The sequence below is a fragment of the Nothoprocta perdicaria genome, unplaced genomic scaffold, assembly GCF_003342845.1.
Source record: "Nothoprocta perdicaria isolate Ctin4 unplaced genomic scaffold, notPer1 scaffold_1, whole genome shotgun sequence".
Classification (NCBI taxonomy): domain Eukaryota; kingdom Metazoa; phylum Chordata; class Aves; order Tinamiformes; family Tinamidae; genus Nothoprocta; species Nothoprocta perdicaria.
The window spans coordinates 4,544,638-4,571,811 of NW_020454093.1; the positions used below are offsets into that span (position 1 = coordinate 4,544,638).

Sequence of the window (27,174 nt, forward strand, 5' to 3'; positions counted from 1 at the left end):
AAATAATGAAAAGCATGGAAGAAAGCGAATAAAGATGATATACAGCAAAACCAAGAAACTATTGCTAATTTCTTTGAACTACCTGAATTGTGGCTAAGGGTAACTTATATTGTTAAGGAAAAACATGTAAATGTGCTCATGTTTAGCTTCCTGAAAGGGCTCAATTTTACTGTATGCATAAGTATTTTACTGCTTTAGTATCTGTCCTAATAGAAAGCTTCTCTCCAAATCACAATTTGGGAAAAATTAGCCTAAATTTTCAAATTATACTGTCAGTCCATATACCTATATAAGAATACCTGATTGATCTGCCTAAAATTACAAAGCCTTGAAAAATATCAATATCAAACAGAAATTCCCAAAATACCCTTAACAATAGACATGTTCCTGGGTTTCCCTATTAAACTTTACAAAGTACACTAGGAAGACAGAAATTACTTAGCACCATGTGTGACTTATCTTAGCAATAAGTTCTTTTTTTAAGCTGTGGTACAAGAAACTTTGTTTTTTTAAACAAGCAACACTAAAGGTTCAGTGTTTTCTTAGGGAACGTGATTTTGCACCTTATCATCAATACCTTCTCATTGAATGGTGATATCAAATATCATCTATATTAATGCATTATTTCCTCTGAGATTATAGTGTTTTCTCATACATTTGAGTAGTATTTTTTTATACATCTTAGTGATAAATATTATAGAAAAACCTTACTGCAAAATTAGCTTTTAGAAAATAACGTGTCAATTAAAAAAAAAAAGGACTTTCCTGTTGAGGGCATAATATTCTTGCTCTTTTCTCTGAGAAGTAACAGTGTATCTTGGGTGCAACTAAAATATTTATTGAACTACAACTTCCATAGCTTAAAGAATCACTATAGAAATTGCTATTACTGCTCCTCATCCTCATACTGTTGGAGATGCCTTTCTGCATAGGTGATAGACTTTTGCATATTTTATAGAAACTTTCCAAAATGCAGTAAGGCAACATTTTTTGATGGAATAATGAAGAAACTATCATCCAAGAAAAATAAGCCATAATAGCACTGCTTAATCAGCATCAAAGGAGCTGTGTGGCAGGTAGTGTTATCTGAGTAGCTTCTGCATGGCATGAAAGCATCTGCAACACAACCATGAGTTCCTAGTAAAGCCAGGTTAGCAGTGGGGAGGATGGACCTGGAATGACAAAGCATCTTTGTCGCACTACGTCACTGGAGTGTCTCAAAAGCCCCCATTTATGCACAGATAGGAGATCATTTAACCTTAGTTCATAATGAAAACATGCAGCAAAAGTTTGAATAATTTGTTGAGCTAGGTTAAAGCCTGCCATACTCCCTTCAATCATGGTTTATGAATGGCCATTCTGAAACCAGGCAAAAGTGATTTTGTTGATTAACAAAAATGTAACTGCGTATCAGAAAATTAAAACTGGAGGCCAAACACCAACAACTTTCACAAGAACTGATGCTTGTGCATGTGCATCATCCCACCTTATTAATATTTACTTTAGCGTATCAGTTAGGTATATCACTAGGGATCATCATTATCAGTTCTTTACCAAAACAAGAGAGAAAGAGCTCCTGCTTATAGTAGTATTTTATTGGCATCTTAACAGAAATATTTGAGAATAGGACAGCGAGTGGGGAAATATTTTTATATAGCTGAGTTCAGGCTTACATGCATTTTCAGAAAACAAACACCATTTTGCTGTACCTAGTGTATTTTTACACTTATACAACAAAAACTCTCTGAGCTGCACACCTCATTGCAGACATAGCTGCACCTCTCAGCCATTTTAGCTCACTTTACCAGCAGTGCAATTTCCCTTGAACTTTATTATCCGTTATTTGTCCACTACAATAGGAAAAAAATGAAAGGGAAGAAAAGGAGTGGGGGAAGGGAGAGAAGGGAGAAGTCCTAGGATAAAACAAATGGGAAATAAATTAAAGAGTGCAGATAACTGACAGTAAAATATATGTTCTTTGGTTAGCAAGCAGAGAAAAAGGAAAGGACTTGCATACATGATAGATACACACTAGCATTCTAAAGCAGAAGACAAGAATGTCAAGAGTGTATTCTTCCCCCACTGCCAGATGGAAGGGCTATTATTATAAATGAAAGGCAGCAGTAGTGGATGCCAGGCACTTTTGTTGTGTGCCAGATTCTGAAGTCCAGATGTAAGCAGGTTACCCCTGGGACAGGACAGGCTTCAGCTCCCGCAGCAGAACGGAGCCAATCACCGTTTTCTCGGTGTTTATGATGAGCTGCGCCGTAGAGCTCTCCTTCAGCTCCACGGTGACTAGCATCAGTGACCCACTGTGCACAGTCTTAGCTGCAAACCTGAAGGGGAACAGAAAAAAAATAAATCCTTGAGGATTGCAAGGTTAAAGACCACTAATACTTCTTTCCAAAGAAGTTAAAGGAGCTTAAACATGAGAAAATGCCTCCAAATTCATTAATCTATTTCAGGAGATATACCATAAACCACCTCCCCCACACCAATCAGTTTTCTGGAAAGAGAATTTGCTCAGCAATTTTTTTTTTGTATGTAAGATCAAAAAGGCATAATGCAAAATTTATATTTAGTTTGAATAACAGCATTATTTTAATCAAATTGTTATTTACATGGTGACTCTTCAGTTCATGTACAATGCTGAAATGATTGCAGTTGCACTGGCAACTTGAATTCGGTTCATGGAGAACATCAAGGGTAATCTTCATTATCTGGAACCCCAAAGTGCAACCATGCCAAATGTATTAAAAAACTTCAAAAAAGCCAAATTATTATTCTGTCAGAAAAGTGCATCTTCCTGCCATCTCACAAATGAATGCAAATTTAAAGTACTCAAACTTACAGATGCCCAACATGATAAAACAAAATGATGATAAGGGCTCAACAGCCTGGAGACACCAAGTCATTTCGCTTGTGAATTTATGTCCAGACTATTAATCATAATTCTTGTGACTAAATACTACTCTTTTATGACTAAATATTAGAGAGTGTGACAAAACCAACAAAAAGCTCTCCAGATAAGCAAAATTCAGGACTAATTCACCATTACTAAATTCCAAGACATGGCGAACCTGCTAATTACACGGAATTAAGAGCAAAACTAGCCCTTTAAGCCCCACAATTGACTGAAAGGCCATTTTAGGCACAATGAACTTCTGTCAGCGCCGTTAATTCATTCCGCCAGGCCCCAGGGAGCGCGCGGAGGGGGACGGCGGCAGCGCTGGCTCCGCAGCGCGCCCGCTGCTCTCCCGGGGAGGGGACGGCGGGCTCGGCTACCCCACAACAACAAAGTTGCCGCCCATGGGGCTTTTGAGCACACTAACAAGTGCGGAGCGGGTCTGCGCCCCCGGCTGACCCCGCTCGGCAGGGCCCATCTCGGCTCGCCGCGCTGAGCGGCGCCATCTGCCTCCATTTGCGCGACACGTCGAGGCACAAAGGGCGCCCGCCGGCCCGCCCCGCCCCGCCGCGCCCCAACGGCCGCAACCGCCGCCGCCTCGCGAGCCGCCAACCGGTCAGCGCCGCCCGCCTGGCAATTAGCGCGGGCCGCGGGGAGCTGTTCAATTACCCTCCGCATAAAGGAGGGAGTTGATCGGGAGATACTCAAAAACTTCACTCTCGACTTAATTAAAATATTAGCCACTTAAGCAGGTTCTCTTTAAACGAGAATAATTTCTCTTTTTTTTTTTTCTCCCCCTTTTTTTAAACTAAGCATATCAAAATCTCATAACGCATTATACTAATTGAGGAAACACGCGGCACTTCTCTCATGTCACCCATCACAGGTCAACCTATATCTTTTGTCCACATTAGAGATACATTCACGGACCTCTCCCTTTAATGGGAAATTCTAAGCCAATGTTACCACTATGAAAAACTACTACTTAGCTAGTTACATGGAGGAGGGCGCCCATTTGCACCGCAGCCGAAGGGATTGCCATTTCTCTTGTTGATTTGCACGGGGATAATTATATAAACAATAGTGTTATTAGTCATTTTATTTACTTAGCAGTTGTGCCTTGGGACGAGAGAAGAGCAGATCAGGGCTGAGCAGGCACAGGGAAAGGGTGGTAGCTGGCACGGCTGCTGCTTCCTAGCCTCCAGGCGCGATTATCCCCTCTTTTAATCAAAGCGGGAAGTGATACCGAGTCAGGCTGCTGCTACAGCCCGGGCAGCCTAAAGCATCAGGGATCACTTTTGCTCTGATATTTTAACACGTGCATTTGCAAAAGCCTGCAGGGCCATGCGATGACCTTGAATAAAACACTTGAAATGAATAAACGTGAATCTCCACGCGTTCTGCAAGCTGCAAAGTCTGATACGTATCTGATTTTAGCCAAAGAACTTGTTAGGGTGGATAACTCAACACAGGCTGGGGGCTCAGCATAGCGGTCCCTGGTCTTGAATTACTTCCAGAGAAAAAGAAGGACAATAGCATAAAATGATTCATTTCACCATTTAAAAAGTTGCATAGAAGAATGGCACAGTGTCTTGAGCACTGATTTGGAACTCAAACACAAAATTTCTTCCCTAAAATAGGGATAATGTAGTCTCCAAAATGAGATACAGCACAAATATGTTTGTGCAGTGTCCGAAACTAAATATAGTTATTAAAGGATGAAGCAAGTAACTTTGGATTAGTGATCACTTTTAGATGTTTTAAAAACACAGTGATTTGGGTAATACCTGGGTCTTTAGACTAAGTACATGGTTATTATGTTGTATATACTTAACCTTATGAAAAGCCAAACTGGATTTTATAAAATGTGTGTTCTGCTCAACTGAGATTTTAGATCAGAAAGTCAATCAAAATTAATCTCTCTATGCTTTGTGAGAAGCTGTAGAATATTTTTTCTTCTCTCTCTCTCTTTCCCACTAGCGCCCTTCAAGAAATCATCAGTAATTGTTTTTACCTATTTTTTTCCTTCTCCCTGAAAGCAGATACGACCATAAAGAATGTGAATACTAAAAATTTTTAAAAATATTGTGAAGAAAAAAGAAAATTAGACTTAATATTCTGACTCAATTAAGCCTTAGAAACTGTGGTATGTTAAAATCTGACTTCTACACTGTTGTTCTGCAGGTCCAAAATATAGGTTTTGGTCTTTTGAACAACTCTTAATAAAACATATTATTTACTACCATTCTGTTGCCACAAAGGGTACATGAGTGAATGTGGAAAAAATGATAAAATGAAAAATGGTAAATGAGAAAATAATTCAGAAAACAAAACCAAATATTTACTAATAATTTCAAAATATCCATTTTGGTTAGATTGCAGTTATTTGCTAGTTTTCTTTCTGATAGCATTACCTGCAAAACTGCTTTCACATAATTAAAAATATTCAGAAAACTCTATAGCTGTTATAATTTTAGTAATTTATAAAAAATTATAAGATTAAATCAAAATATAAAAATGTGAAATGTATTTGCATATTCTGAGTTCTTTTAAAAAACAATTATTTTGTGGTACAAAAAAGGAAGAGTTCATGTATTTACATAGTGTCTGTCAGTAGCTGAGAAAACTTATATTAAGTTTCTAAATCAACATCAAGGAAGTTAGATATGTTTTCATAAAGTTCCCAGTCTTTTCTCTTTATTTGTAGATAGATTTTTAGCTACAATATGCTGTAGAGGCACTTAAAATTCAGAAAGGTTATACAAAAATTCTAGCCCTGTGAATAAAGAGTAACAAAATAGTCATGCTAAAAATCTGGTCCCATTTTGAAAAAGTAAATTTACCCCAGAGCCCTCACTATCAGCACATTTGTTTACAGCAAATCCAGGTTTGTTGCATATAATTCAACAGCATGTGCTCTTTCCTGGCCGGCATTCCTCCTCATCTTTGATTTTTCTATTTTAAATTCATTTTTTCCATTTTTTTTTCTTACCAGAAACAGTGACAGTAGCCCACAGAAGCCAAAACTTTTATTTTTCATAAAAGACCCTCTCGTATCTGAAGCCTTCAATTATTGCCTGCTGATGCAGACAGAATCCTATTAGTAAGAAAGACGATCACAAGATGCAGTGCCCTGCCCTAGCTGTAGAAAAATAATTAGTCCAAAGTTGATAAATGTGGGATCCAAGTTATGCAATGAATATGTACTAAGGAAAAAGAAAAACCTCTCTGAATTAGTCTCCAATTTGTTAAGAATGAACAATTATGAAATATATTCCAGTTTATCAGTTGAACAAAATATTTATAGTTTCAGAACTCTGAATCTCTAACTTGCTCTGATAAATTCAATCTATATACAGGTTTGACTTTATAACAAACAATTTATCTCAAATTTGACTAAATTGCTAACACATGTATCATTTCTCTGCATAAGTCTTAGAATATGAAAAGATGTATTCTGGAATAACATTAATAGTAATATTACTTCTGATATGGGAATACATTTAGGTATTTTTTATTAGGTACATTTAGGTAAACAGCAATATACATCAAAAAAGTTTTTTTTTTTTCTTAAGGTGGTGATTTTTCAGAAAAAATATTTAGCACTGTTTATTAATCATAAAATTTGATTAACATTTACATTAAAATTGGTATTCAAATAATTTGACAATTTTCTTTTTTTCCCCAGAGTATTTTGTGATATTTTAAAATTATTACATTTTACCATAATTATTTCCAATGTTAACTCTTTTAGGGTTTAATTAAAATTTTATGAAAACAAGTTATGCTCAAATCTGCACTCTATTTTTATTGTTTTGATTTTTGTTTTGCCAAAACACATTTGAATTGAGTTTTATTTGCCAGTAGCTATCTTTCCAAATATTTATTTTTAGTTAACTAAACTGTATCATTTTTACCCACAGATATTTCTACCTCCTTCTCAAAACTTCAGTACGCTAAGAACTTGAACAAAATTATTTGCTCCTCACCTAGAAAATTAAATTTGAAATACCTGTTCTATTTTTCCTCATCTATTCTATTCATTTTTCCCAAAAACATATTTAATATGATAACCGTTTTGATATATTTTAATATGATAACCCAAAACTTACATGCATTCACTTTTTAAAATAGGTATAAATTTTCATTTGAAAAATTTATTTAGTTCCAAGAAAAGAATTCACCTTGCAGAAATATGTTAAAATATAAAGGTTGCTCAGAGGTCTTTCACATCGAGGATATTGTTTGGTTTGGCTATTTTTCCAAATGTTGCTATTTAAACATCTGACTCAGAAGGTTCCTGTTTGTTTTCCAAATAAAATGCTCCAAGTATTTTTCACTTTAAAGCGTTCGGATACAAAAGCAGTGCTGTCCTCTAGTGGACAGCAAATAAGCTTAGTGAGAACAATCTATTTTGATTAACCTTGTACCCCAAATGACTCACTCTTGCAAATCTTTAAAAATTAAATGTGAACTTAAGGTTATTTTTAAACCCCATAATCTACATAGAAGCACCTTAAATACAATACAATAACATATTTAAAATGCCTTAAAATGATGTTACAGAAAGGCATTCTCTTGATCAGGTATTTTGTGTCGGTTAATCACAACCTTCACAGGGTAACAACATGTTAAAACTGCAGGAGCATCTACAGTGGCCAGCTGTTAGCCGTGAGAAAAATCTCTATTATGGGAACATTAGGATTTGGTTAAGAAATAGATGTGTGTGTGTGTGTGTGTATGTATATCTATATCAATGTGTCCCTATATCTACATGTAGATGTATACCCAAACACATGGAGTACATATTTAAAAAAATGCATTTTTCTTTCACACAGGAACCAAAATATTTACCCCAAAATAACAACTAACCAGAAAGACTCTTTGTACCATTTGATGAAAGAAAAGTAAACGGTTAGCCTAGCTGGGGCATTAACAACTTGAACATTTCTTTTTAAATCAGAAATTATTTTTATCTTAAATGAAGAGTGGCAAGAGTTTACATCACCTGGCTTTGGAAAGGCAACAGCTGAAATGCCTGTGGACACAGACCCGCTACTGCATTTAAAATCCTGTCTCCTACAGGTAAAGGCTAATAGAGAAATTGTTTTGCCTAGGGTATTTAGCTTTCTAATTAATTCCTACTAGAGAAATTAGGAAGCAAAAGCAAGGCTGCATGCCTATTACAAGTTTATTTCCTTGGCTACTCATTGCAGCTCCCTAGAAAAAGATGGTTGGCTAAGAAACCACGAAGCTGAACAGGCCACGTCGCTGCTTCGGGGCAGCCCTTGGTGGAGTTCCCTTCATTCCAGCTCCTGGGCCAACTGCGCAGTAAAAACCATATACAAGAGAAGAGCTTTCTGCGGGCACGCAGTGCAGAAGAGGGTTTTAAGAAAGCAGGCCCTCATTAACAGGGCTTCTCTGTCAACTAATGAAAATATGGACCTGGGTTCCAATGGACTTGGGTTCCAATGAAGTAATTATCAACAATTTCTACTTTTTATCATCTTCTACACTGCCTTATCCTCAATAAGCCGGTGATGCCACACCGTGTCTGACATGCAGGGAGCAGCATTAGTTGTTAGTGATGGTAGGCTTGTGGGATCTGATCAACTTTCTGCCTGAGAATTCTTCCAAATTCAGAATAAATTGGAAGGGGCTATGCACAGAGAAATTTTCCAGATGAACCCTTTTCAAGTGATCTTCCATACATACATGCCCAATCTCACACCTCTTCTCCCCAGATTAAGGTGTTGCTGAATTAAAGAGGTGTGGGGAGGAAACCTGATTACTAAGCACGCGAGTCTCCGATAATCGACATGGTCTGTGAACAAAACCTTCTTCCCTTTGAGGATCACTCTGCCAATATACCATAAATGGGACATGACAGGTGGCAAAATGATATAGAGGGCTGAATGCAACCAGACTGTCAGGCTGATGCACAGGGGGCATCAAAAAACATCTTTAGCTGCAAAAGCAACTAGAATCCAAGATCCTTGGATTTCTATATGTAGGGGGAGGGTGGTTTTTTTTTTTTTTTTTTTAATATATACACTTGTATTTAATGCAGGTTTCTATAGTGGATCTATTTGCTTTTACACTCTTCAGGATTTCAACATCAATGTCTTGCAATTTGCTTACTGCCTCCTATTATATGATTCCCACTGTACATTTTTGCTTGGAGAGAAAAAAAAACAACAGCCCCACAAAACACAAGTCAAAAATATTTTACATGTGTGAAATACCTGCTTCTCCATAGAAGCACCTGGTTTGGACCACAGGTGCTCCAAACAACGAGGCACTGTACAGGGCAGGCTCTGAGCAAACCCATGTAACTCTATAGTGCAGTCACTAAAAACACGGGTCCCAGAAGCAGCACAGCCACTTTGGTGCTCCTAGTTAAAAGCTACCTTGCTTGCTGCTCACTCCAGTGTTTATTTTGTCACTATGATATGAGATGAGAAAGTTCTTTCTAAAGTTTAAGTTTTGGTGGTCTACAGAAGGAAGAGAGAGTTATTACAGTGAGTGGTGGCAAAGGAGAAGGATACTAAACTGTTTCAAAAGCTGAAATAGTGATGTTGAGGTAAACTGAGACTTACCTTTTTAAAAACAAAGAAAGTGAGATTTGATTTTCTCCAGAACTTCAAATCGACCCATTTTGCATTATTGAAATTATAAATTTTCACGTCTCAGAGGACTTAAATGAATGTTTTAAGACATCTCAGAGCGTTGGCCAAAGGCCATCCTGATGAAGGGCTGAGATATGAGTATGCCACCACGGTGACTATTAATTTCTAGCCCAACCATTTGCTGTTAACTTACATTTGGTCTAAAACATAAGGACAATGATGGACTAGATCAAGAGACTAGCAGGCTCAGTAGCATCTCTTCACACGTGTTGTGTCAGGTTTAGACTTATCTCACTTGCTGTGAAAAAGCTGCTTAACCTGCACCATGCTGCAGAAGCCCGGCCAGGGGAATGACCACCCTGACCACAACGCGTGCTGCTGATGAAGGATGACATGGGGAGCAAAGGCAAAGAGACTGGGAGTTCAAGCGGCCCAACTCGCCGTTCCATTAGGCACAGATATATTCTGGTATCGATGCAATCACACAAACATATACACCCAACTGAAAGAGCGAAGCATCAAATGCAGCTCACAACTTCAGCTCTGAGTGGACGTCCCTGCCATATGCTATTGCCCGTGCATTTAAGCAACTTTTGCAACATTTTGAGGGCAGCAGGAGGTGTTTTCTGCCTGTATTTTCCATGAATTTCTAAGCCAATTTACCTTGAGATGCCTTTTCTTTAGGCAGAGGGCCTTAAACAATAGTAAAACAGTATTTTGACACTTACAAGAGATCATGATATCCTCATTTACCGTTCAAGATTTTCCAATATTAAGTGAAGAAAATGAAGACTATCTATCCTGGTGGGATGTTATGGGTCTGAAAAGAAGTAAAGCATCAAGAAGCCCAAGGAGCTTTCAGAATATTCATCTGACAGGAATAAGCAACACATCTCCATAGGAAAGCTAGCATGAAGGAAGTCTGTGAATAAAGCTGGTGCTGATGAGTAAATTATTGAATATTTGAGTACCATCTTGATCTCTTGTGTTTTGAAATAGAACAGAACAGCCTAGAATTTACTTTTGATCTATGAATCGATGCATTTTATTGTCCGAATGGAGATAGGGAGCTGAAACAATGTTCTGTAAAAGAGGAAACTTTGAGGGTTTGAATACCCTCTATTACGTGTCCTCTTATGTTAAAGGAAAAATGATTGCTAGACTCCCCCTTACAAGAGCATACATGAGTCAAACGTTCAGCTGAAAGGTACTTGTGGTCCCTAAACAAGGTTATTTACACAGATTAAATTCCTGTAGAAAAATACGCTTGAATAATTTCCTTTCAGTGTTTTTGAACATTGAAATGGTAGCATTAGCTGATGCTTCCTGAAGTCACACAGGCAACTTCCAGGTGCTTCTCACCCCACTTCCACCCTTCATTTTTCAAAATAATTTAGCCGTAATAGTACTCAAAATAAGGAAAGCGCGATCTATGCTTCAAGATTTCTGCATCAATCATCAGTCACTCTTGTGGGATATTTTAAAGATTTGAAGTTTTACTGATATTTTTACATTTAAGGAGAAATGCGAATTCCTGCTAAAAAGATCTTTAAAAAAAAAAAATGTATTCCACAGTTTTGAATGTAGTCGTTGGAACTGAAAAAGTTTTCCCTCAAAAAGCAAAAGCAGCACACCAGTTAAATCTTGTGAAGAATATGAGTGCGCAATACATGCTGCTTTACAAGGACAAGATATCTAATAGCTTGGATTAGCTCAAGTTAGGTGCAGATAACTAGACTTAAGAGGAATAAAATAGTTGAGCAAATTTATTTTGCAAATATATGAATGTAAAGATGCACATTTGTGTTCTTGCATTTGTCTAGGAAGTTCTTTTTTTTTTTGCATTGAATACTTAAAATGACTAAAATAGGATCAGAAAATAGTACTCAGCTAATTCTGTCTTAGAGTATCTGACATGCTCTTCTACACTCACTAGCAGTCAAGTAATTCCATGTAATTATAAATTCAGTAGCCATATAATGAAGAGAAAAAAATGCATGCAAGAAAGTATCACTACACTGTGTTGTGGACTGACAAATAGCTAATGTATTTGACAGGTTTACAGTTATTTCATTTTCATCTGTGAGAGCATGCTATTCACTTAATGTTTGTTTCAAGTACTTATTTTCAGATCTTCATTATATTTGCCTAACGTTCTTATTTGGAGCAAAAATGCCATCCTAATAGGGTTATTAATTTAAGGACCAGTAATCGGGTCCCACCAATGTGACATGTTAAAATATCTTGTTGTGAATGGAAATATGCTTAGACTGAAAGAGAAAAAAAAAAGAAAAAAAGAAACACACACCTGTTCCTGCTCATTAGCTAGGCCTGTATTAAACTGCACAATTTCATTTTGAATGAATATATTTCATTACCAAGCCAAATAAATTTCTTGGTATTAGCAGTCATTAAGTAGTAATACTCAAGTTGGGAATGACCAGCTGAAAGGTTAATATAATTCATGCCACATAGTGCAAAACAACAGTATCAGTTTAAAAGCAGTATTTCTCTATGTAAATGGGTATGTACTAAGCACTTCCAAGAAATGAACTCAATAGTCCTCGCTGAATAGCATGAAAAGCACTGGATACAAGTTCCTCCATATTTTTTTCCCCACAAATACCACTTGCAATAAAACAAACAACAGAAGTGGCAATACTACAGTAGAAAAAAAACCTAAATTTCACTTTTCTCATATTTAAATAGAATTCAGCACTGCTTTGTCAAGGTTAAAAGGGCTTGTTCTTTTTGTTCTGAATTAGTGTTCATGGCTTGTAAACAAGGCATACTTCTTGCATCCATGAAATGTTGCAGGAAGAGTATCCGTTGTTTTTTGCTGTTAGGATAGAGTTGTTTTAATCCAAATGAACACACATTATATAGCATACCTACATTTATATAAACATACATACGTTTAGTCATTTGTTTTAGGGATTTAAGAAGGTTCTCAAATATACATTTAGCTAAATCTACGTTTAACTTTAATGACAATATAGCACTATTCAAGCAAAACACATTTATCCCACCATCAATTGGCTAATATTCCCTTTCCTGTTCTCAGCATAAGCTAGGTGCAACCACAACCACACAGTGTTGTGTTGTGGTGCAAGTTGAAGACTATTCAAGTGTCCATTAGCACAGAGCCATTAAAGTTACTATTAAGCATATTTTTACACAGTGATTGCCAAAAACACAAATTATTCTGTAACTGCTACAGCAGACTGAATACATTCAATTCTGAACCACAAAATTGAGACAAACAGCTGAAATGTCAGGATGCTCTAGAGCTTGCTGAACGCTTCAGCCCTGCCAGAGAACATGCCTTCAATCAGCACACAAAACAGCAAGTATCTCTTCAATTTAAGAACAGGTGGTCATAGACTCTCTTTTACAGAAATCTTCTTTCAGAGGGGCAAAGAAACTAAGATCAAATGAGAAACGTGTCTACAATCATACAGCACGTGGCTGAGCTAGGAGCTCAACTTTTATTTTAGGCAACCTTTTTGAGACAGTCACTGAACAATCCATCCCTGTGCAGTAAGTCTCATGAGATGCGTAGGGTAAAGATGGAGAATACCTGCACACTGCAAACATTTTTATCTTATTCTTGGTTGACACTCTCACCTAGGCTTTAAGTTGCTGTTGAGATTGCAGGCTCTATAGATCCCCCAGGGAGGCAACAAATGGGGACTCCTCCACGGAGGAGCAGGTGTCAAGAGTGACAATCATTTCAGTGCAATCGCACTAGCTGTGGCATGTTTTTATGATGAAACAGAATTTTATCATTGACCGTATCAAATGCATAGGAAAATCCAGCTGGGTTAATGTTAATGCAATGTAATACAAATGCCCAGCAATGCAAAAAAGGCCAAATTCAAAGAAAGAGAAATAGTAGGTTATTAGTCCTTCTTAAGCTAAGTGATACTCACAGAATTCCATCTTAGTCAGCAAAAATTCTGACAGAAACCTAGCTCTTCATTTTCAGAACATTTTACTCTTACTTGGGTACTGCGAATTTAAGTTTCAACCATATTCTGGAATAGCTGTAGCAGATGCCAGGGAAAAAGTATTTCTTGGCTCATTTTATGATCACATTAGCAGCTTGCAATAACGTCTTGCTACTCTTATCTGGGTCCACTGTTTTCCACTCATGGCCTTTTTCCTCATTGCTCCTCTCAAAAGTGGGGAGCCATATACATCCATAGGACTAGGTATTTTGAGTGAACCAGAACAAAAGCAGTCATCAGCTGATGGTCTGATTGATTCAACTTGCACTCTCTATCCCAGCCTTTGGGAGAAGCAGATTTATCTACAAGAATACCTAGAATTAGACAGGACCAATGACTTTCTAGGTTGACCACAATGCATTTTTCCTTATATATAAATAAAAAGGAGGAGAAAATGTTTAACTTAAAAAGAAAATCTTCATCCAACTTAAAAAAAAATCAAAAATGTGGAAAAAAAAAATAAAGAAAAAGAATCCCCAGACTTCCTCTCACAGATGACAAGCCAGTATAGGGCTGTTCACTTCTTTTCAAAACAGAAGTCAAAACCACATGTGGAAACTCCCCAAAGCATTATGCTTTGAAAAAGTATTTTATTTTTTTTCATTTAGAACAAACTAGAGCAGGAAAATTCTTCCTAACGCTGTACCGTAGCCTCTAGATATTTGAGAGACTAAATAAATTAAGAGCTGACTGGTACTTAGGGTCAAGTTAATGTCTAGTTAGGTTTCTATGTTACAGTGTAAACTGCGCACCTTATCTGCTAAAGGTAAGGATAATAGTTTTTTCCCTAATATTAAAGAATGTGAATGAATTTTGAACTATTTATAATTAATATTAAAGGATGGTCTCACTGAAAATGCCATGTCATCTTACCTGTGTATGTTATCTTGACCAGAAGGGACTACCCCCAGGTTTGCTGCCTTCACTACTCTCTCAATTATTACAGGACTGGAGGAATTCTGTGGGGCAACAGCTATTGTAGCAGATGCTTCATTCATTCCTGTCAGCATCCCTGAAATAATAAGTATTTCATTAAGAATATTTTAAGATTTGTTTGCTTATTAAGTATAACACAAAAATAAGAGTCTTATAATCTAAAAGACCGTTTACATTAAAAGTTAAATCATTCCTCAAGAAAACAATTTTATAAGAAATTAAATAGTTATGTTTGTTTAGTAATTTATTTATTATTAAGGCAAATAGTATGTTAACAGCTGAACAATGATATATGTGATACTAATGCAACTGAGAAATCAAGATGGTTCTTTCTCGCAAAAAGCATAATCTGAAAGAAGAATGTAAACACAGAAATGAAATATTAAGTAAGATTGATTTGGAGAAGTCCAGCTTAAATAAGACCAAATACAAAGACACCTTCTAATCTTTCAATCATAAAATGACAGTAATTAATTATAATTTTGTATCCAATCGCTAAAAATAATCTTCCAAATTCAGATAGTAGTCATCAGTTCAATTTAGTTCATGAAGATAAAGCCATCACATTAGAAACTGAAAAATTCAGTTAGTATCTCTCTCTAAAATGTCACGATAAACTATTTGATTAAAATAATTTGAACACTACAGAATGGAACAGAAATGTCAAGATTATATCCAAACACGACTGACAAAAAGAGAAGTTAAGAAAGAAATGCTGCTCAAAGAGATGGAAACAAAGAAAACACTTTTCCTTCTTATCAACATCCGTTGTTTAGGAGAATGATTTACAGTGTGTTTGTGCTGATTAAAACCTCAGCAACAGTAAGTGCAATTTAATATTGTGTGCATATTTTTAAATTATGCCCATAAACTAAAAACACAGAAGAACAATGGAAGCCAGTACTTCAGGCAAAAATATCAGGCAAAGGAAACCCATAATAAAATTGACAAATGAAAACACCAGAAAAGTCTCCTAAAGCTCGTATTTGAGGGGTACGTATACAGTTCTAATCCATAGCAAACAGTACTAAGACGCTTAATATAACAATTAAAAATATAAACTGAACATTATAATGCACTAGAATCTGCATTAGCTGCTGTCACAAAAAGGAAAAAAAGAAAGTAAAAATAAAGCAGCTCATAAGTAAATAATAGGATATTTTTGAACATGATCTGCTCTTGAAGAGAACAAAAAAATATATATAGCTTCTATAAAAATCAGCTTTATCTTGGGAATAGTACATTCTGTTTCAAATTATTTAACTTCAGTATTAGGCAAAAGCTTTAAAAACTACATACGCCGACCAAAACTGCTTTTAAGCAGAGCACGGGGACTGACATAACACTGCTGAGAGATGTGTGTACTCATTTAGGATTTAAACCTTCTCCATTAAGCTCTATTGAAGAGCAAATGCTGAATAAATGAATGCAACTATGTTTATGTTAAAAGCCTGTTTCCCGCAGCATGTAATTAAAGGAAATGTTGTACAAAGCCAGTACTTTTGTCAAGCTCCTGTAAATGGAAAGATGGATAGCACTCAGAGAAGTGAATGCATTGCTTCATATTTAACCTTAACACTCTTGTCATTAATGGTTTGTCTAACTTGTTCTATAAAAGACAAGGTACTGCTCCATTGAAGTAAAATTAAAAAAATCAACTAAACCATGCTTTTCAGAACAGAAGATTCATTATCGTCGACTAATGTATTGGCATAAAGCAAAGTAACATCCTATCAAGTAAGGCACACATTCAATCTGCCTTTCCACCCCCCTTTATTTTTAACTCATGCTGTTTTATTGTTATAGGCAATTTGTACCACTCAGCATGACAGTGTAAACTGAATCAAGATTAATTTACATGCAAAAGAACACTTAGGAGAGCAGCATGGTAAGCAAATGTATTGTCTCGATTGCTGAGGTGGAAAAGAACCTGGAAAGAAAAAAGGGTACTCTAATTAAGGGGCATCAAATATGATTGCTTATGGTAGTCGAGGGCCAGAAAATAGTAAATGCTTGACCATTTAAAGAATTAGCATCTTGCCTGTTAGGAAGACAAGTTGGGGGCATAAATCTTAATAAAATTAAGTAAACAAATTGTTTACTTAACCACTTTTAAAAAAAATTAACATAGTTCAGGTATACTGTTTTTCAAAAATATGACAAAATTATTTTAAAACATGTCTGCAGAAACCCCCCCTCAAAGCATCATACTTATGGTAGTTTTAACTGGCTATTAAAAGACCTTCATAAGAATTCTGATTAATCTCCCGTTATAAGAATCACATGCCACCTTTATTATTACAGAAAACATCGGGATATAAAAAGACTGTAGTCAGAGCACAGAGCAGCAATTAATCTGGGTTAATTAGCTACTACAATGAAACAACTGTACACAGTTTGAATAATAAAAGGAAATGAAATTGGAAAATATATATATATATGGGAAACTATATATATGGGTAGATAACAAGCTCTGTCAGCCAACAGATTAAACGCAGTTTGGCCATGCTCTGAGGCGGGCAAGAAGAGTTTTGCCACCCATTGCTAAAAGCAGCAACACAAGTAAGAATTTAGCTACCAACACCCCCATGGTAAAACCCTCCCTCATAATTTCTGCTAAGGAAATGGGACTTCTCCTGAGGCTGCCTTGCAAAATAAGCTACAGCTTCCTGAGGCCTGCAGACCAGCAAAAACATTTCACCAGACAGGGCCAGGTTAGTCTGGCAACGCCACTTTTATCCACCTTTCCCAAATGATCGGCTGCAACGCGGACGTGAGCTCAGCGGCTGCTCCCAGGAATTCCCTCACCGGAGGATTCCCCAGGTCGGGCCGGGCCCAGCGCGGCGGGGGAGCAGATGGATAAATGCAGCCTTCCCGTCCCGCGGCTGCCACTGGGCAGCCTTGGCAGCCATGAATATTCAGCAGCGCCTCCGCTCCGCTCTCAGTGTGCCATCAGGGGGAAGATGGAAACGCACAGACGCGCGGACGAGGCAGAGCGGCCCGCGGATCCGAGCAGGATGCGCTGCAATTCATGTCGGCTACAGCACAACACTGTATAATCCCGGCTGCTTCCTCTTTAGCGTTCTTATTAGATTACAATTACAGTTTTACAATTTAGATGTAAAAACCCTTAAAACCCACACATGTTCTCATTTTCCCCTATATAACCTGGTATTTCCAATACTGTGGTCTCTCCTTCCCTATTTTTACCTGTTTGTTATGAGAGTAAATAAAGCATCTCCAGCTATAAGACTTGAAACATCTTATGTTCAAAAACAGAAAGGGGAGATGAAAAAAACAAACAAAAAACAAACCACACACACACAGAAAGAGATGACAAATGGAAAAACAAGTTACATAAATCACATTCATTTGCAGAATAAGACAAACCAGAGTTAAACACAGAATAAAACAATATACACTAACTTCTAAATTGCCCTGGATTCTATTATTATAATTTGGAATTTTCTCTTAGCAAGATAACACAGTAACTGTCCCCAACTACTAGTTGTTCCTCAATCTCTGTAATAAATACTTATGTAAAATTTAGAACTGAGATTCCAGTTACTAAGATTATTCTGAACCAGTTGGTATCTATAATAAAAAAGATGCAATAGAAAAGGTTTTTAAAGCTGTGGTAAATTTGCCAGCATCAAGTCCTGCATCAACGAATGAATTCAGGAAGACAGAGAGAGCAATACAGAAATGCCAAGAGACCTTCACGGATTTACAAATACTTCATATAAACAAATTTTCAAATAGCTTTATTCAGAGTAGCCTTTCTGCTCTATTAAACATAGCAAACAGCTGCCAGATTTATTCAGACAAATAATCAACAACCATAGAAGTAAAACGGCAGAAGAAAAAGGAATTTTGGCAACAAGTCCACAGAGGGCCCCAGCTATTCTCCAAGTACCCTTCTTCTATGTGCTCGTGGTTCTGTATGGCCGGTCAGGAGGAAAAAACCCTCCGTTGCAGCAACACACACAAAAACTCTATCAAAAATATCACAAAGCCAGCAAATAGTAAAACATGGGGAGAAGCAGCACAGTAACCTCCTTTCCTTTCATTACAGCCTCAGTTACAATTTTTAGAAGTGAACAGTTTAAAATAAATGTGCCACAGCCTCATTCAATCACTCACCTTGGGTTGCTGAGCAGGTATAAAGCAGAGAGGCAGGCTTAAGCCAGCAAAGGGACAGAACAGCAAATAAGTATCAATCGGTTAAGAAAACAAAGCACAATCCTAACTTTTCACTACTGCAACAAACTTTAACTGAAAAGAGTCTAGCTAATATTTGAACTACTTTCTGAATAATTCAAAACTATAAAAGCAAGAAATCTTCCAAAGCACTAATTAATCATACGTAGCACTACTCATTGGTGTTCTTGGCTGCATGATGGACATGGAGTTTCTGAACCTTACACAGCAATGCAACAGAAACTCATCCAATTCTCATCCTGATGTGAAGAGACTTACACATGTAAATCCCCATACACTGGGACAGATGAATAAACACTATGGCATTTGAACACACCCAAAATGCAATCATTTGTATTTTAGAATATCCAAGAATCACATACAAATTAAGGGTAGCAGTGTGGACTATTCCATTTAACACACAGGCAAAACTAATCAATTTTCTCTAGTTATTCTGCATAAAATACTCAAGTTACTAAATGTTCCAGTGCAGGGTTGTGTTTAGACTAGACTCAAACTTTGCTTCCTTAAAGACGCGACATCAGAAAAATGTCTGAAAGGTTTTTGCAAGATGGCACCTTTCTAAAGCTTATTCAAGCAAGAATACTCTTTTTAAACATAGAAAGGTTTTAAAGCAGAAAGGTTAAAAGAAACTTACTAAACAGCTGAAGAAAAAACAGTACTTAAAGAGTAGTTTTGGAATAATGGCTAGTAAACCTCATTATATCAATAGATATTTGGTCTATTTCTTGGAGCTGCGGTTCTAGGTTTCTGCCTGTCAGCTAATATGAAGCACATTAATATTTCATGACAGGAAGCCAAAACTCTTTAAGCTAAACAATACAAGGAAACATATCCTTAGGATACAAGGATAGGATACCACTTAGGATACCACTGTGGGACCTCTTTAAGGAATCATCAGTATCAGACAAGGCTAACGGAGGACACCAGCAATAGCTACACTAGAAGCACTCCGTGGACACTTGAATGTTGAAAGCAGCACAAGCCTTTTCTCATCCAAACACATTTCCCGAAGCTGCTGAAATAACATTTCTCACCTTGCTCCTTCTTAAAGTCCTTCTCTGACATAGTGACAGGTAGAAGCAGTTCTCCCACGGGCGGCTGGATGCTAACGTTGAAATGATCCTCATTTGTGCTAGGAAGAGAAGTTGCAGAGAATCAACTGAGTGTTTTTACATCAGCATAGATATTCCTTGCTTCTTCTCCAACGCCAATACAGTACCATTATGCTATGCACACTCCTGTATTTCTGAAAATGTTACTTTTATTCATATTGGTGTTTAAATATAACCTATATTTACAAATTCAGTCATGAGCAACAGATGCTGCAAGGAACAAGGATTTTTATATCAGGAACAGGAAATGATGTCTCAAGGAACAGGAAATCTATAATTTCAGAAAAAAAGTCTGAAAAATATAATGAAAACCATAAATTTGGGAGCCGCGAAGATAATGTTAGTTCACTTCAGTTTTTGCAGACTTAGACTCAAAGTTTTGACATACTTAAACCCATAAACACACATGCACACACCCCGTATTCATTGATTTAAAAGCATGCTGGAAAAATCTTAATTTTGAGGCAGGTTTCCTAACAGTATAGAGTTAAAAGCAAGCAAAACCTTTCAATAATGGAACATCACTATCATATATATAGATTCCTCCTCAAGAAATGAATCACATACAGTCAACTTGCTCTCCCTCGCCATGGCATTTGCTACAGTCCTGATCCTCTGGTCTCCAGGTCCACAGCAACTCCAGACACCTTCTGTTCAGCCATGTTTGATTGACTAACTGCAGCTCATGGAATCCAGCTATCACTTGAGGATCAGGATAGGCAGTCTTTCTACGGCTGTGAGGCATGAGCAGTTTTTAGAAAAGAGCAGCTTTTATTTGGCTGATGTACCAAATAATCAATACATATTGACTGTTGATATGCCTCAGATATCCTACTTAAATATAATGATAAAATCATTAGAATGGGAAATAAATTTGATTAACATTCATGATATTTAAATTAAGCTCAAATATTTGTTATTGATTTTTAATGGTCTTGACTTTAAAATTCTGCAATAAATTGACTGATAGAAGAAACAGCATTAGATGATCAATACGGAAAATATTTTTTTTTTGTCTTCCTAATGATGCAGGATAAGCCACCTGAAGCAGGAAGTATTTTATCTTCCTATTACTTACAACTTGAGTACTTACTACATTTACCTTAAGAAACAAGCAAATGTTTAGGAATTCTTATATTCTTACTTTCTAAGATTCGATGTGCTATAACTCTGCTTATAGATGTCATATCAAATACAGGACATTTCAGGACATGTAATTAAGGACATCCGTTGCCTTTGTTGAAAATTTTGAGTCATAAACATATAATGAATTAATTCCTTGAAATGTAGCTTGTATTCACATTACAAAGAATCCTTTACGGAGTACTACTTTTCAAAATTAGCTTAGCTTATAAATGCTCATGTTTTCCTCCATGCTACTTTAAATACCATGCATCTCTAAAGTCAGCAACATGCCAAAAGGGCAGGAATTGCTTGATTGCCTAGCAAAATTAAGTGCCCTATAAAATAGGGGTCATATTTTCCTTTAATACCTTTATCAAACCAAGAATTCCAACAGCTTAAGAGCAGAAGGAAGGCTCTTCAATCAGCTGCCTCACAACTTGCTGCTGTTTATATATACACACACCATTTGGATAATACTGAACTTAATTTTAACGGTACTTTCACACCAATGTCAGCCAAGATGTGCATGAAATAATTCAGTATAATTAACAGCTTTGTGTGCAATGAATCACTTCCTACATTGACTGGACATGTCATGTATACCTAAAACCTGACTTAAAACAACTAATATTATAGTGTTTTGAAATACATTTAACAATCTTCTTATACAAAAGGGGAATAAAAGCATGAGAATATCCTGGGTTTCAAATGGTTCTAACTGTGCTTGAGAAGACCACTTGCCATCACCGCCATAATAACCATTCCATCCCCTAGCAATTATAAAGCCAACAGGTAATTCCTTGGAAAGCTCTAACCTTTTCAGAGGCTGCAAGGAGAACTTCTGATTGCTGGTTGTTCTTCAAAAAATGTCTAGTGCTCGATTTTGTTACAGTCAGCATATAGTTTACTTTGCATCACCTTTTTTAATTTCAGTGTGATTCTGTAAGGCCTTTTGTCAGGCAGAGAAAATTATCCTCCCTTTTATAATTCTATCACATTACTGATAAATATACAGATTTTATTTACTGATCTGCATTATTTTATTATGCTTTGTAATTAGAGAATCATTAATATAATTTAACATAGAATTATCTTACAGTTCTGTAGATTTGTAAAATAATTTAGGTTGGAAGGGACCTCTGGAAATCAGCTGGTCCAACATCCTGCTCAGCACAAGGCAGCTGAGGAGACACTGCTCAGGTCTTGTCCATTTAACGCTGAGCATCTCCAAAAATAGAGATTTCATCAGATACCCAACACATATGCTTAACCAGTAAATGGAGACGGGTCAGTATAACATTATATAATTCCCCTAAAGGCCTAATACAGTACACTTTAAGAGTGTTTGAGAACAGTACCTTACCCCTGCTTGGGAAAGCCTCTTTTGCATGGAATTGTGGACAAAAAAGTTTTGTCCTTATGTCCTTGACTGCATTACTCTTACCTTATTAAACTGTACATATTGCCTTTCCAGATGACTGGCACCACTTTCCAAGAAGCACAAAAATGCTTCTTTTCATGTAAACCATGATGATGATAATGCTCTCCCAGAAACCAAGACATGGCAATAATCTCTGGCACAAATGACAGCAAGACTAACATTCAATCCTTCAGAAGAGCCATAGTTTTAAGTCTCTCTCAGATGCTAAGTGGGAGTTTACTCTATCACTTGTCATTTAAAACTTGGATCCATTTACCTTATTCCCATTCTTTCAAGGGTTTGGCTCCAAAAGTTTCCTGAAGTTGTCTTTTCTATTATGATGGCCTTGAGGACAAAGATTATATCATCATCTTTAAAAATGATATAAATAATATTATATCTGTAATATCATCTGCAAATAAGCACCCAATAAGCTACACAATGGCAGTCTTCACTTTTCAAAGATATGTAATGTGGATTTTTCTTTTATTATTTTAATAAAAGGTTGGGAATATCCTTCCTGCATAAACATGGCCTATTCTTCGTAGTCCACGGTGAACTCTTGACTCAGAATGCATCTATCAAAAACAGCTCATGATTTTTATTCTTGCATTCAGAAACCTTCACAGATGAATTCAAAGAATGCAAGACAAAGAGGAACACTCTAAGTTCCTGCAAAAGATGAAATTAAGAACTATGGGAGACTTTGGTCAGAGTTATGCTGAAGAATGGAAGAAATGGCATTTGACTTTTATGAGAAAAAAGGCCACAGAAATAGAAGGAACATACACAGGTCCAGCCTTGCTTTTTCCAGGTCAGTTACCTATCTGGATAAATTTCTTTTTTGGAGCTAGGCCAACTGACTACTTTAGGGTAATGAAATAAAAAGAAGAATGCCAGAGTGCTTGTCTTGCTATCCAGCATCAGTAAACAACTTAGCGATCTGCTGACAAGCCACAAGGGAAGGAAACAAGTAAGAAACAAGTGAAAATGCAAGTGACAGTGACGTGAAGACAGTGTTGCCTCTCCTTAACACTAGGCTTTAAAATGTGCTATGGCATATATTAATCAGATGCTTTTATGCAGGCATCAACACCTGAATTCATGTTTGTCTCTCCAAACAAATACTGACTGCTGCTGAACTGATGCTCTTTCACTTACTGCTGTTTACAGGGAGAAATCTGCTTAGGGACATTTCTGCATCAGCATAGAATGAGATGAGAGAGAAAAATCTCTGCCATGGGAAGAAAAAAAACCCGAAAACCCACAACCAAGAAAAAAATTGCCCTCCCCTTCCCCCCAGAGCAAAAGCTTTTATGATGAGACACAATGTGCACAGAGTAGATCTTACAACCTTTTCCAATATCATCCAGGGAATTTACTTAATTTAGGAAGTTGCTAGATTCTTCCTGCTACACCAGCCCTTTTGGAGTAGCCAGCAAAATTCAGGTATACTGTACAGGGGAATGAGGTGAACAGACACCTCCTCTCTCTCCTATCAACGTAACAGTAATAGATGAGTAGACCCAGGGTCCCAGCTGTTCTGATAACAGCATTAGGAAAAGGGAAATGCCACTGTAAGGTAACCAGCCCCACGCCTGTATGAATCTGTGACACACGTCACTTCTTCCATGGTCTCATTATTTTAAGCAAGAATGAAAGGTATAAAAGTTGTTCCTTCCATTGCCTTTCTCTTCTGACTTCCTGGGGCCCCAGATCATACTCCTCATGGTTAAATCTTGAGAAAATTAAGCTGCAGGAAGATTCGCATGGACACAGGCACATTCCCTACTCCCATGCTAATGGGGAGAGTGAACAACATCCAAAATAATTTTAAAAAGACAGGAGAAGAAAACAAGTTGTCTTATTTTCAAAGCTGCTTTTTTATGGCTTTAGAAAGAGCTAAAAGCATTGAGAAGATGGGAAATGGAAGCAGAGGGCTAAGAATGTTTCCTATCCATTTCTCCAGCTTGCAAAGCTATAAGTAGGACTTGTTCACCTTCAGTCACTTGCCATGCACTTAAAACAACCTAGAGACTTGCCTACTGGCTTTTACAAATGGAATCAGGAATTAGAAATTCTAAACCCATGCCAACACAAAATAGGGTAAGTACACGTATAGACTTAAGTGCATGTAACTCTCTCTAACATTCCTCGCCTTTCTTCTCTAGGTGTCCAATGGTTTCCAATCCTTCCAAGGATCTGGGGGCAAACTCTGACACAGACAAGCTCCAAACCTTTGTTCACACATCTGAGGAAACTGTTCAGCTGTGAGAAAGCTCTAAGAATATCTGAAAAGTAGGGACATGCAAAATAGTAAAGCAAACAGAAGACCACATAAGGACTGCTATAACAATAATTGCTGGTAGCAAACCTGCAACATCAAGGAGCCATTCAAGGGACCAGAGGCCACCAAGCTTTCCTCTCCTGATTGCATGATTGATGCCACCTGCTTAGCAAAGGCTCGGCTGTCTTACTAGGATGGTGGAAATCCTAACACTCAACAGCAAGTTATCAGACTGCCTGGGCACAAGATAGACAAAAAGTTGCTTTATACTTTTAAGTTGTGCATGTTCTGCTTGCAGCCTGAACAGAGTGACCCAAAAAGGAGCAGTAACAATCTGCAAACATCATTTAAAAGACTGAAATTCTCCATTCTTCCTTAATTCTCCAGATTTAAAGAAGAGCATATAGACATTACCGTGCAGAACATCAGTGCAAGTGAAGCATTAGTGTTCCAGTGCAAGTGGAGAGCACAAGACAGCAACGAAGAGATGTTCTCACTATGAGTACATAGGTTGAACATCCTAATACATGTTCTAAATAAACACATTAGGAACAGTTTTCAAGCTAAGGTGTTTCTCCTCTTTTTAATTAGATATGTGATCTTGGTAAGCCTTGCTTAATAAAAATAGTGTTTACAAAGGGCGCCTTTCAGAGCTCAACACTTTGAGCCTCTCTCCGTATTACAATCACTCTTCCGTTGTCCTTGATTCACACAAGCGCTTCAGAAAGAGATCTAAATATTTTATTACTCATGTTTGCTTTTTTTCTTGGTGTAGTTTGTTTTTATTGAACCACTATTGCACCAGCACATCCCCAAGCAGAAAGGTGGTGTTTGCTATGCAAAACACACAGTCTGTGATTGGCATCTAAGACCAATTGATCTCCCCATTACCACTATCTCCCTACCCCCACACGCATTACTACAAAGCTATTGATTTAAACACTGCCGATCGGTTTCCATTTTCTGATTTTGGGCAGGCCAATTAAGAAAGTGAGTAATTGTGATTACACTGCTTCAGGATCAATTACATCTGATGCAAGACAAAGTGCTGCTTTTAGAACAACATAAAGAAGAAGATTATGATCAGGAACACTTTACTGCTGAATCTGCTTCCAATAAACACACAAAATCACTAACATGGTATATCTCTATGAAAAACATTATCAGAAAATACAACAATATTGACACCTTTGTGTGCACAGTATTTTTGGTTACATTTTGACAGACTTGTGAAAGTTATCCTTCCTTTTGGATAAAAGCTTTTTAGAAAGTATGACAATTTAAAATGGATAGTCATCTAGCCTAAGAAACCTCACAAGGCATCCTCATTTTGGAAGAACTGACATCAGTAGGATTTTGAATACGGCATGTTTTATTTTATCAGTAAAAGAGCAACTTAATTCAAAGAACATTTTACCTGTTTTTATACCATTTTCAAAGAGCTGGGCTTAAAAAGACAAGGCCCTATCAATTAATAAAGGAACAAAGTAAGCAATTCCTATTCTTAATTTAATTTTAAACTTAGCTCGAGCTTTGTCATTGGACTCACATTGTCCAAATCATTAAAATGAATACACCGCTGAGGTCTGAGGCAAATCTATTTACAGTGATGTTACTCATAGTCTGGTTGGTGTTCAGGAATATTGATCTGTCTTGTTTGTCTAATAGGAAAATAATAAACAATTACTAGGCAATGTTGGAGAAAGTAATCAGTTTTTATATATCACTAATACAGCAGACCTCCCAAAACATAAAGGTGATGATCTGCATAAAATCAATGTGTTATGCTACATTGCTTATCCTCATCACCGCTGAAATTCTTAGCAATAAATGGTTTAAGTTTGGAACCAAATCACTGGTATACTGAAAAGATATGCTTGAAATATCTGCTCTGCCTAAGAGTGTCCCTGCCTGATAAACAGTTACATTTTGTATAAAATAAAAACATATTTATAGACACAAATAGGCCTCCTCTTTAGAGGCAATTAAAAAAATGAATCGTCTAGAACGGAATTCCCTCTCCCGACAAAACTTGCACCAGGCTAACATGTGATGCAGAAAAACAAGCTACATTTGCAAATTATCTAAAACTTCCTCCAAATTCCAGCAAACAGCATACAGACAAACCACAATGATGTAACATGCATAAACTACATGCTGCAGATATCGTGCTGGAGGCACCAGCAGCTTTGAATTGAATTCCTATGAAGATCTATAGTACAAAAAAAAAAAAAGAAAAAAAAGTTTGGGAGAAAAAAAAAGAAATAGATATATTTTCGTGGGTCCACTAGTGAATGGGGTGGGTACCCTGATTACGGAAAACACGGACAAAGCAGAGCTGCTGAATGCTGCCTTTGCTTCCGTGTTTGTCAGGGGCAGCCCTCTGGAATCCCAGGCCCTAGGGACACACGAAGAGAGCGAGAGAGAGGAAGGCTTGCCCTGGGTAGAGGAAGAGTGGGTCAGAGAGCATCTAGGGAGCCTCGACACCCACAAATCCATGGGCCCTGATGAGATGCACCCCAGAGT

General features: G+C 37.1%; 1 protein-coding gene across 1 annotated transcript in view; it reads right to left on the bottom strand.

Annotated features, from left to right (window-relative positions):
- Positions 1 to 1,732: 1,732 nt before the first annotated feature.
- Positions 1,733 to 27,174, bottom strand: part of AP3B1 (adaptor related protein complex 3 subunit beta 1) — a 121,247-nt gene continuing 95,805 nt past the window's right edge. Inside the window, exons 25-27 of the mRNA XM_026036603.1 lie at positions 19,739 to 19,836; positions 14,418 to 14,556; positions 1,733 to 2,336 (exon numbers count right to left, since the gene is read on the bottom strand). Coding sequence (XP_025892388.1) covers positions 2,183 to 2,336; positions 14,418 to 14,556; positions 19,739 to 19,836 — 391 coding nt within the window. The 3' untranslated portion in view covers positions 1,733 to 2,182. The remainder of the gene's footprint in view (positions 2,337 to 14,417; positions 14,557 to 19,738; positions 19,837 to 27,174) is intronic.